The sequence below is a fragment of the Tupaia chinensis genome, unplaced genomic scaffold (assembly GCF_000334495.1).
Source record: "Tupaia chinensis unplaced genomic scaffold, TupChi_1.0 Scaffold000234_1, whole genome shotgun sequence".
Taxonomy (NCBI): Eukaryota; Metazoa; Chordata; class Mammalia; order Scandentia; family Tupaiidae; genus Tupaia; species Tupaia belangeri.
In genome coordinates, this window is record NW_006159712.1 from 2,130,495 (window position 1) to 2,143,583 (window position 13,089).

Consider the following 13,089-nt stretch of genomic DNA (forward strand, 5'->3'; position numbering starts at 1 on the left):
TCTGGTAGATGTTTAAGGCCTTGGATGGTACCAAACCTCCCTCCCCCAAATACACCATGCTTTTACTGACATGTATGCATACCTATGATAAAGCTACAGTTACAAATGAGGCACGATGTGAGGCTAATAAAACAGAGCCATTGTAACAATACACTGTAATAAGTTATGTAAACATGGTCTCTCTAAATAGATTATTATACTGTACCACGGATAAATGAAATTGCAGAAAGCGAAACCACAGATAAACGGGAACTACCACACAGACTGATTTACAGTAATTTAAATCAAAAAAGAAAGTCATTTAGAAAGTTTGGAATCAAATATATCTTTTTAATATATATTACATATGTAGTTATATAAATATATAACATTATATGTATCAGAGAATTAAGGATCCCTAAAATTTATTTCCCACTTTTATTCCCTTTGGATAATAGCATGTTATCTATAGGAGTTAAGAAAACAGAAAGAGAAGAAATTATTGCAGTTTTATTTTAAATGCTTGAGACATAAAATCAAAATCATGCATATGAATACAAAGATGAACTTAGATGCTCTAAATACTAACAAAGCCCTGGAACAATATAACATATATATATTTTTAAACAAAGTTTCTTATTTCTACAATTAGTGGAAAACTAAGTTCATTAAAAGTACATAGAAAAGATAATTATTAATGATTTTCATGTTCTCTTTTCAATTATATGGCTCTGAAGATAGGATACTTAAGTGTCCACATCACTTAAAATATCCATATACAACACAGCAAATAGATTTATAACATTTTCCTTCAGTTAATAGTTTATTCACTGTGATTCTTAAGACGCTCCATGAAGGGTCAGCACTTAAGGAACTCTCCAGGTTAGAATCAAGCTAAATTTTGGGTACTTGGCCAAAGAAGCATGAAAATGCCAGGTCCTAGAACAATGAGTAGTAATAAATAATCCATAAGGTAGTATACTTCAGATAGACAATCTTAGCTTCAAGTGGTACCTTCCTCTTATTAAAGAAGTCTTTACTGCTGAGGGCACTGAGTCTCTGGAGTTGATTTGGAGGAGACGTAGAGAATTGAGTGTGATTTCTTACAAGTTTCCTTTTCCAATTTGCTTGTAGTTTCTCTTCCTTCTTTAACTTCTGTTTGAAGCCTTGATTCAGCAGCTAACCTACAGGCATTAAAGCATCCACTCTGAATTTAACTGTGGTTAAAAAATTAAAATGAAAAACCCCTAGTATAATGGGCTTCCAATGAGATTTGGTAATAGTATCTCTTTTCCTGTGTACACAGCAAAGAACTGTACAATACTGTTCAGAATACTGACTCTTCTAAAAGTATCTTTTTATATCAATAGGCTTAATCGTGTTTTAAAGAATTATTTTATTCACCATTATCATTATTAGTTTTTAATTTGACAAAAGAGAGACAGAGAAAAAGAGAGAAGGAAAGTAAAAAAGCAAGCCACCAGATCCAGGACTTGAACTGCAATTGGCCACGTGGGAGTCCAGTGCTTTAACCACCACACCACCTGCTGGTCCCAATAAGCTTAATTTTTAAAATGTCTAAAGAGTAATACTTTTATGCTTGGTAAAAGGTCATGGCAAGGTCTAAATTAAATAATTAAAATATGATGAGGTGCGTAACATGATAATCACACCTACCACAAAAATTTGAATGCTAGAGCAATATTTTAATGTTAACATGACAGACAAAAGGCTAAGCACAAGATAAACATAGCATGAAATGCTGGGCTGCATGTCTATTTGCCTCTTAAAAAAACAAAAACAAAAAACAAAACCTCACATTTTCATCTAGAAAAATAATTAAGGAAAAAATAAACAGTGAAGAGATATTTTAAAAGGCCTATAAAGATTCTTTATGGCAAGATCATTAAATTAATAAAGCATGCAATAGTGAAGTTCTCAATAAAATCCATTATCTATTGTTATAAAATTATCACAGGGGTGCATGTCTAAACTAATCTATGCAGAAAACAAAAGGATGGAGATATATTAAGTTAGCAGATGGACTCACACACACACAAACAAATATTTTGTGGCATTTTATTTGTTTTTGTTTAACCAGCAAGACAAAAATTTTCCAACAAGCTATTTGAGTCAAGCAATTTCCAAAATACATACATTTGCTTAAGTAATTTTTATAAAGCAAAAATAGGCAGAAAAAGAAATGAAGACAACACAGAAAGCAAGATTTGCACTGACTAACTCTGCAAATGTATCCTAAGAAATATATATCGGTCAAGCTCACTTACACAACAAATCACATAAAAACAAACACAATCAGCTGATTTCATTTCAGAACTATTCGGAACCATGTGTATATGTATCATCCACTTGAAGTTACTTTTTCTTCAAGGATATCAAGTTTTTATTTCTTTCTTTTTTCTTTTTTGGAGAGGTTTTTGCTACAGGGCGCATGCGCTCACCAGAAAGAGAGAGACAGAGATAGAAAGCGAGAAATCACCCCCCAGGGGGGATGGCCACGCCACAATCCCTTCTCCTCCATTCTCCTCTCGGGATCTTGGGCACACACTCACACGTGCCCGGTGTGAGTTTAAGCCACCAGTTGGGGGACTCAAACTGCAGTCAGTTACATGGAAGTTCAGAGACATAGCCATTACGCCAACTGCTGGTCCCAAGAATGTCAAGTTTTTCTATGATTTATAGGTCATAACGTTATTATATAAAATTTTAAGGAAGGGAAAAATAAAATTATGTTCCTTATAATAGTGATAGCACCTAACTCTGTTGAAATGCTCTCATTGTTAAGTACTACAACATTAGTTGCAGTATGACATTGTTGAGTACAACTTTAGCAACACTAAAGACTTGAAAAGTCGGAAAAAACATACAAGGATCTCTTTGTATTAAAGGTGGGCTGTGCCTCACTGTTTCAACTCAAATGAAATGTCTTTTTGGTAGGGCATGTGCACTTGACGGGAAGTCGAAGACAGAGAGAGGGAGTAAGTAGGAAATCACCCCCCAAGGGAGAATGGCCATGCTGCAATCCTTTCTGCTCAATTCTCTTCTCAGGATTTTGGACAAATATGCGCTCAGTGTGATTTTCAAGGCACTAGGCTTGGGATGCAAACCTGGGAGTCAGCTACGTGGGATCCAGTGCCTGAACCTCCACATCATCTGCTGGCTCCTCTAAGACTGATAAAGCCCCAGCAGCATCTTAAAGATCTCATTTCACAGGACAAACAGATGGCAAAATGATTGCATCACTAGACTCCCACTTAGTAGACTGTCGTTCAAGTCCCAGACCCAGCAGCTTAAACCTCATGCCAAGTGTATGTGCATGTGTGCCTAAAATCCTCACTTTTTGTTTCTCTATCTGGTGAGCATACATGCCCTATAGCAAAAATCTCTCTAAAAAAATAAATAAATAAAAAATAAAAAAAAAAAACCTCATCTCATAGGAGACAATCTAAACTAGCCACTATCAAATCACTATTGTTAATTTCTTAAATATCTAAAGATTCTTATCTTAAATGTACCTACCATCCACTGCATACAGGCATTCTTTATCTTCTTTTTTTTTTTTCAACCTTTTCTATTTTACTCGTTTAGTTTTTTTGTTCTACTCCTGGTCTGGCTGTACATATCAAGAACACTAGCCTCAGTCATTGTTACCTATCTTTCCCTTACATTCACTTCCTCTTACCTTTTGACTTCCATTATCTTTATTTTTTTAAAGGACAAGGTCCTTGAAACATTAATTCCTTTAGAAAAACATGTCCGACACTTTCTCTTTTAGTTGCAAACTCAATTATGCAGAAATTGGAGGCTTTGAAGTTTTGGAAAAAATGAAAATGAATTAGCTTTGATACTTAAAAATGTCAAAATAGGTATCAAAGCCTCTTCTTGAAGGCTTAGGATAAATAACTTCATAAACTATAAAAAGTTTCACCTAAGTTTTCTAGAAGGCTGACTTAGACTACTAGAAAGCCCTTTGAGAAGTTAATTAATTTTTCTTTTATGGCCACTTTTAAACTGGGAGGAAAATAACGGTACATTTATTCAAGCTAACAAAACATTCAGAGGTATATTAGACTGTTATTTCCACTTCATAAAATAAGAGAGTGAACTTTTTAAAATAATTCCCTTATTCAGGCATCCTTTCTCATTATACTCATTTTAGTCTTTCTTAAAGTTTTGAAAAAGTTGAACGTAGGCAGATGAAACTGGGGAATTACACTGCATGCAATACTGAGAAAATAGATAAAGATATAGATAGCACAGTTCATGCAGCGAGAGAGGAAAGATGCAGAGGTCTGGCTGCCTTGAAGAAAAGTTGACACTGACCTGGGAGCGTCTGGAGTGTTTCCACTTCTTCCACCCAAGACTTCAGCATCATCTGGAACGCCCACCAGCTTCACACATTTCTTTTCCTTCTTTGGCTGCATATCCATGGACAAATTTTGGTGAGGAAAGAGACCAAGTACTGGTGTGTTTATTGAACCTGCTTCTTCTAATTGCAACTTGTTTTCTTCTACATTAGACTGGGATGGTGTCTCCTCTTTCGGAAGGGGTAATCTAGGAACTTCTTCCCTGATAGCACTGTCGGCACATACACCTTTAGGGGTAGTTATATCCACGGGCAGCACCTCACGCCTCTTTTTGAGTACAGGCACTTCGATTTTTTCTGAGAATAAAAATCATTGAAAAAATTTAGTCAATGAATGAAAACAAAGACACAATCATACTGAATAAGAGCTAGTTTAATATAAACATTTTTACTTTTTCCCCATTCCCTTAAAATCCACTGTCTCTTTACTGAAATAAATCATTTTTATATTTTTTTCTCTATTAACTTTATCTTTTAAAGGTTATTTGGCTATCAATTTTTTCTATGGAATTCAGTATGCTTGACTCTAGGAGTGAACACTTAACTATCTCTTCCAATGTTTGAACAAAAATTTTAAGAAACGTGGGGTTTATAACATCCTCTCTGTTATGGAGATCTTGGATCATGTGGAAATGAGGATGAGGTGGCAAAGAGTCAAGGAATCCACATTCAAATCAAGTCCAGGTTAAATTAAAAACTTAGTAGCTGGCTGAGCTTTCGGGAATATATAACCTCTCTAGGTTTCATTTTCTTTTTTCTATAAAATGGGGTTTAAAAGCACCCATTCTATTCTGTATTGTACAGATTAAATAATTTTTAAAAAGTCACATTCTCTGACACATTCGGTAATTTGTGCCTTAGTCCTACATACAAAACATATTCAGAATCAGACTCTTCCAGGATGTACACCTTCTGCATCCAGACATGCGCCTCACCAGACTACCGTAATACCTTTCTATCCTCTTAGTCTAACATTTCTCTCTCCTTTATGCACATCATATACACAGAAACCAAATTAATTATTGTTTTCTACATCCTTCAATGTGACTTTCATTTTCAAAATCAAAACATTGGCAGAATCTGAGGAGCCATGGTAGTAGGAGAGGCTGGTGTCCTGGCTCCACATTGTTGCTTTTATATCATTATTTCCCCTTTCTTTTGCTCTTATAAAACTCACATCAAAGAACTCACTAAGCTTCCTCCTGTTTCTCTGCTGCATTCTGTTTACTAGACATTTGAAATTTAGAATTTTTAATCAGGGCAGTCTTTTAGAATCAGGGAAGAGAAAAAAAATCCCTTTTAAGCTACAAAACAATGTTCCTATTGTCAGCACCCTTCCTGCTATTGTTGAAAATCACTGGGGCTCATTGAGACAATAATGAAGAACATGATATGCCTTACAGGACAAAACTAGTTGAGAATTCTTAACCTAAAACATGTAACACCACTTTGGGGGGTATGCAGAGGGGAAGTTAGAACCATCACATTTCTTTACATGTGATACTCTGTTTAGCTTATATACAGTAAAATTTACTCTTTGTACTTTATAATACAGAGGTTGTACAGTTAGGCTATTTTCTATCTCCAGTAACAGACTTGCTAGATGTTCTCTAATATCTGTCCTACTCATTTTCCTTAGTAATAGAATTTTCATATTTAGTGAGAACATGGTTCCCTGAGAAGATGGCATTTCTCAGTCCTTCCTATAGGTAGGTAAGATCACATGACAAAATCTGTCCAAAGGGATGTCAACACACCGAAAACACATCCAGGAGCCTGAATCCTGACACTGTGGAGAGCTTCACAGGTTCTGGAATGCCTCCTTCAGACTTTTACCAGAGGGAGGGATACATACCTATCTTGTATAAGTCCCCATTATTTTAGGCTTTCAGTAAATAGTCCTAACTAGTAGAGCTCCCAAATATCAGGTGGTTCAACAAAATTAAACTCTTTGGTGGGACATTAGATACTGCAACCTTAAAAAGTCTTAAAAGTCAAGTCTCTACTATGTAATATGATAAGTTTAGATATAGAAGAAAAAACACATTATATTCATGCGTGACCGACATTTATTATTCAGTTCTCTTTTTAAATTTTCCTACACATTTTGCAGTACTAAATTTGTTTTCTCAACCACAAACACATACCCACAAATTACTTTAAAGTAATTATTTATTTAATTTTATTTATTATTATTTTTTATGTAGGGCATGTGCACTCACCAGAGAGAGACAGAAAGAGAAAGGAAAGCAACCAAAAAAGCCACTAGGTCTGAGATTTGAATCACTATTGGCCATGTGAGAGTCCAAGGTAACCTACTGGTCTCACTACAAAGTACTTTACATGGGGATTTGCATAAAGTTGGAGTAAGAAGAAAATCTTGATGTAATCTCTCAGAACTACTCATAATTTAAAAGACAAAAAACTTGATGAGACATACATACCTTCAGGTTCATACTTTAGTTTTAACTCATCTAGTTTAGCTCTGAGTTTCATATTTTCACTTTGTGAAACCTGGAGACATCTTTCATTTGCAAAGAGTTTTCGTTCAATATCCAGAGCTCGCTGGCTCTCAAATAATGCTTTCATTCTCTGGATAGACAATTCACCTTTGGTGCTTTCATTTTCTTTACTGCAATAATAAAAGAGAACCAAAAATAATAAAATAACAAATAAATATAGTAGAATAAGTCTTTAATTTTACAAGTGGACTTCTAATAAAATAACATATAAATAAATGTACTAGAATAAGTCTTTAATTTTATAAGTGGACTTCAAAAATTCAAGGAAAATGGTTATTATTTTTTATGTAGGGCATGTGCACTCACCAGAGAGAGACAGAAAGAGAAAGGAAAGCAACCAAAAAAGCCACTAGGTCTGAGATTTGAATCACTATTGGCCATGTGAGAGTCCAAGGTAACCTACTGGTCTCACTACAAAGTACTTTACATGGAAATTTGCATAAAGTTGGAGTAAGAAGAAAATCTTGATGTAATCTCCCAGAACTACTCATAATTTAAAAGACAAAAAACTTGATGAGACATACATACCTTCAGGTTCATACTTTAGTTTTAACTCATCTAGTTTAGCTCTGAGTTTCATATTTTCACTTTGTGAAACCTGGAGACATCTTTCATTTGCAAAGAGTTTTCGTTCAATATCCAGAGCTCGCTGGCTCTCAAATAATGCTTTCATTCTCTGGATAGACAATTCACCTTTGGTGCTTTCATTTTCTTTACTGCAATAATAAAAGAGAACCAAAAATAATAAAATAACAAATAAATATAGTAGAATAAGTCTTTAATTTTACAAGTGGACTTCTAATAAAATAACATATAAATAAATGTACTAGAATAAGTCTTTAATTTTATAAGTGGACTTCAAAAATTCAAGGAAAATGGAATTAAAATATGAGTTTATTTTAAAGCAAAAAATTTTGAAATGCATATTTACATTTTTGATAATATGCATTTTCTGTGAACTTTTTGAATCGCCTTTGTACAATGTATTTGAACTTCTAGCTAAAAATACTTATAGGGAAATTTTCAGTAACTAAGAAAATATATTTGAAATAAGTGTTAACAATAGCACTCCAAAAACAAAAGCAAAAAAGTCATGCACGCTCTTTAAAGGAAATGCATAAAAGGAGAAAATATTCTTTTCCAAATGTAACTAAGTAAATTCCTTTAAATTTTAAATTACATATTTATTCTCAAAAATTTGGAATATTTAACTTCTGAAGTTTATTTTATTCATTATTCTGTTCACACAGTCCTCCAGTTGTCAAGATCTTGGATGCATGTACACCCAGAGTGTTTTCAGGTCAACTTGGGATCTGAACCTAGTCAGTCATGTGGCTTCCAGCAATGCAGTTCAGGATGCACCACCGAGGCTGGTAATTATAAAAACATTTTCTGTATTAAAGTTCTTTGAGGGGCCAGCAGGTGGCATAGTGGTTGAGGTGTTGGGATCCTCATGGAACTGACATGGCTGTCTGTGGTTGGAGCCCTGGATCCAGAGGCTTGAAACTCATGTTGGGTACATGTGCATGTGTGCCCCAAAATCCCAAGAGGAGAATGGAGGAGAAGGGACTGCTGTGTAGCCATCCACCCTTGGGAGTGATTTCTCTTTCTCTCTCTCTCTCTGGCGAGTACACATGCCCTATAGCAAAAATCTCTTTAAAAAAAAAAAAAAAAAAAGCTTTACACTTAGCAATCAAAAAAGCCAAATATATTTATTAAAAAGAAAAATTCAAGTATTAATTAAAAGGGTTTTATCTTCAGGACCAGCAGAAGGCATAATGGTTATGTCACTGAACTCCCACGTAGTTAACTGAGGTTCAAGGCTGGACCTGGTGGCTTAAATATCACACCGGGTGTGTGTGTGCATGTGTACCCAAAATCCCAAGAGGAGAATGGAGAAGAAAGGATTGTGGTGTGGCCATCCCCACTTGGGGGTGATTTCTCTCTTTCTGTCTCTCTGTCTCTCCAACGAACATGCATGCCCTAGAGCAAAAATCTTGTTATAAAAAAAAGTATTTTATCTTCAATAATTAGTAATTATTACATCTTGCATAAAATGCATGTCCTACACTAAGATTTATTTTTGGTTGCCTTTCCCTTCTGGAATTTTCTTTTGGCCATTTCAAAACAAAAAACCGTAGTCATTAATACCACCTAATACATCTTTCCATCCACTAACCCAGACACTTACTTTAAGTTGTCAAGTTTTATCTGAAGTAAATCTGTATAATAACTATTATCTTCAAGAACATCAGAGCTGGTTGAGGGCTTAGATTCCATACTTTCATATAAATTCTACAAAAAACAAATATTCATGTTACTTAAGATAAGGTGGTAAAAAAATCAGCATTCATCTCTTACACGTTCAGAAATGGGCTCAAGATACTATGGTAAGTAAATTAAGAAGAGAAACTGAACCTATGTCTCACTCCAAAGCCCATGTGTCTAACCACCCTGTATGGTATGCTTGCCCTTTCAGATAGACAAGATGTTCACAGAGAAAAACAAACATGTAAGAATAGTCAGGAAAATAAAAAAAAGAAAAGCTATGGGCCTTACCAGACAAAATATACTATTAGGTTGTTGGAAAAGTCATGATGCAGTTTTGCATAGAAAAACGTAAGAAAAATACATGACTTTTCCAGTGACCCGATAGAAAACCTCAACAGTTATAGTAGTGTGATACTGATGTATAGATAAGCAGACCAATGGAATAGAACAGAAAATCTAGAAATAGATGCAAGTACATAGGAAACTTGATAAAGTATCTCAAATAACTGTGTTCAAGATTTAACAGGGATCAGATCTCTAAATGTAAAAAGTCAAACTATACAGGTACTAGCAGCAAACATGTAAAAATTCTTCTATATACAAACACAAATAAATAAATACATAGCTGATGGGATTGCAAATTGCTATAAGTCACATGGAGTAGTTTTAGTTTGCCAATATTTGACAAAAACTACAAATGCATTTACTTTTGACCTACTGAAGGAATTAACCTGAAGATATACCTTCAACGAAAAGGTGTGTATGTATTATAGATGTACTTTGAAACACAGTTAATTACTGCAAAATAGAATGATTTAAATGCCCAGACAAAGGAAATGGGAAATAAAATATGACACACACACACACAATGGAATCCTGCATAGATACAATGAGGAAGATCTCTATAAACCTACCTGTACTTCAATAAACAACATACTCATACTAGAAGGTAGAAGGGAGGAAAAAGAAAAAGCCCAAATAACCCAGGTACCTTTTGGACAGTGATCTGACTATATATGCTAAGGCTAAAACAAACATAACTGCAAACAAATCCTGAACTCTAGTTAGAAGGTTAGTAAGTGCATCATTAGGTATATTCTAGGACTGAGTAAATAAGCAAACATATAGAGAACAGTAAGAGCCAATTTTCTAACTATTGAAAAAGGGAGGGAACAGTGTGGTGTGGTGGTTAAGGGGCTGGATACTCCCACATGGTCGACTACGGTTTGCGTCCCAGACCTGGTGGCTTGCTTTCTCACTTTCCCTCCCTCTCTCTATTTCTGTGTCTCTCTCTGGTCAAATTAAAAATGAAAAATGAATGAATAAATAAAATTAAATAAAGTAGTTCTTTTTAAAAAAGAAAAGAAAAAGGTAATAGGCAATAAACCCTCTGGTATCAGATTCAAATGGAAGTTATCGGTGTAGACTCAAGGTTTATTTTGTGTGTGTATATATACAACACAGATATGATAATATATACATATATGTACATAAATATACACACAATTACTACATGAAAATATACACTCTTAGCTCTGTCTGCTGAGACGATGGAGAGGTGATGACACTGCAGTTCCAATAAGTGCATCTAGTGCCCAGATCCTGGTTCCCAAATACCATTCTCTATGTAAGAAACCAGTGCTCTTTAACAAAATGCTGAGTGCTGGGCTGGGGCAGGTGAAACAGGAGTACCATCTTGTGCCAGAGAGTGAGAAAGTGCTCAAAGAATCACATGATAGAGTATAAAGATGTATTCATACTTGTCAAACCTGGGACAATTTAGGTATCAGAATAAATAAAATTATAACCTAAGGATAAAATAAGAATCTATGAGGCAGTGTACACTGATATAAACAAATAATGAGGAAAAAGATACTTCTTTTCCATTTCTATTAGAATTCCAACTAATAAATGTAGATGGGATTACCATTTGGTAATCATCACTATTATCTTTTTCAGTCAATGGATTTTCAAGTACAAGGAGAAATAAGCACTTAGTCTCGAAGTATCTCCCCACAAGATATTTATTAATTACAAAGGGAAAAATTATAATTTCAGTGGTAAAACCTAGGAAGTACAACCTAACCAAACAAGGTTACTATCACCAGTAATGACATAAATAAACAGCATGTCCCACCTAATGTGATGCACTGAGAAGGGCAGTGTTACCCTATAGTATTCCTAAAATGTATAGCCTGAATCTAATCACACGGAAAACCCAAAATGAAAGACAATCTGCAAAGTAACAGAAAATACTCTCAAAAAAGGATCATGGGGCCACTAGACCCACAACGAAAGGTTCACTAAGACCTCTTTGGCCAACCCGAGTACACACATGTGGCCATGATCCTGGCTGATGACACGAGGGGGTGGACCACAGTGCAGGGACACTGTTGGAGATGGCTGCCTCTATCTCCCTCGTGGAGGAAATAAACTTGAAAAAGAAGTCAAAGTAATGAAAGATAAAGACCAGAGAACTATTCCTGATTAAGAAAGATTAAAGATATCTGACAATTAAGTACCACATGTGATCCCAGATTGGATTCTAGAGTTATGGTATGTTAGGTATGTTACATATACCTTAAATGTTAGTAGTAATTGGTAAAATGTAAAAAGCAGTTTAGTTCATAACACAATTTCAACTTCTATCAATGTCAAGTTCCTGAGTTTTGATCAACGGATTGTGGCTATGTAAAGCACTAAGGAGTAAAATGACATTTGGTTTGCAACTTACTCTCAAATGTTTTAAGAAAATAAATATACATACACACATGGAGGGAGAGAAACAGAAAATAATAAAGCAAATGTGGGAATGTGGGTAGAAGAATACTTTTACAATATTTCTGAAAGTCTGAATTATTTTTAAAAAACCGACGAATTTAGACTTCTATGGATGTTGGACAATATGACAAAGCACCATTAAAAAATAGTGGCAGGGGGAACCAGCAGTTAGTGTAATGGCTATGTTGCTGGACTCCCACATAGTCAACCGCGCGGCTCGTGTCCTGGACCCGGTGGCTTAAAACTCACGCCAGGCGCGTGTGCATGCGTGCCCAAGATCCCAAGAGGAGAATGGAGAAGGGATTGAGGCGTGACCATCCCCTCTGGGGGGTGATTTCTCGCTTTCAGTCTCTATGTCTCTCTCTGTCTGTCTGGTGAGCACATGCGCCCTATAGCGAAAACCCCTCCAAAAAAAAAAAAAAAAAAAAATGGTGGCAGGACTGCATTGAAAAATAATAACGAATAACACACAAAAAAGGGAAGAACTCTTGTAGGAAGCGGCCAAATATAAGCTAAATAATAGTGGCCTTTAAAGACAAGCACAGCACAGACGCTCTTGCTTGGGCCTATGCTGCACAGCCGGCAGAGGTCAAGAGAAACTATGTTTTCACCAGAGAAGGTCAGGTGGGGTTTATTTAGACCAAGAGCCATAAGATGCTCCATAGCTGCAATTGATAATACAAGACACCTAGCTTTACCTTCAGCTTCTCCCTTCCACCATTACCCTATAAAAGAATAAACCTGGGAAAGGCTCAGGGTCACAACATTCTCCATCAGACGTCATCTGCCTGATTCCCGTTCTTTTCTACTTGTGTGCCTGTGTCTGTGTGATTACTCCTTCCAAAATCCACCATTGCTCTGACTCTGGGTTAGGGTCTCCTTCCCCCATTTTGCCTAGCAGGTCTCATCAAACTCTTACTGATGAAATGTTGAATAGATGTCAAACCAAAGAGACTATGCTAAATTATTCCATTTTTATGAAGTTTGAGAATCTGTACATGTAATGTTGACACAAAGTTAGGTGGAAGTACTCACACACGGAGCCATGACAGTTTTAGTGCTAGAAGTACTCTACTTCGCTGTCCAGGCAATTACGAGGGACCTGTGTACGTTAAAACTGATTGAGTTGTACACTGAAGATATGAGCAC

At 35.6% G+C, this 13,089-nt stretch overlaps 1 protein-coding gene across 5 annotated transcripts in view; it reads right to left on the reverse strand.

Annotated features, from left to right (window-relative positions):
- Positions 1–388: 388 nt before the first annotated feature.
- Positions 389–13,089, reverse strand: part of SPDL1 (spindle apparatus coiled-coil protein 1) — a 29,516-nt gene continuing 16,815 nt past the window's right edge. For all 5 annotated transcript variants that reach the window (XM_014587767.2, XM_014587769.2, XM_006148362.3 and 2 more), the window contains 4 exons: positions 9,080–9,183; positions 7,417–7,604; positions 4,324–4,663; positions 389–1,163 (listed from right to left, as the gene is read on the reverse strand). In XM_014587767.2, coding sequence (XP_014443253.1) covers positions 1,016–1,163; positions 4,324–4,663; positions 7,417–7,604; positions 9,080–9,183 — 780 coding nt within the window. In that variant the 3' untranslated portion in view covers positions 389–1,015. The remainder of the gene's footprint in view (positions 1,164–4,323; positions 4,664–7,416; positions 7,605–9,079; positions 9,184–13,089) is intronic.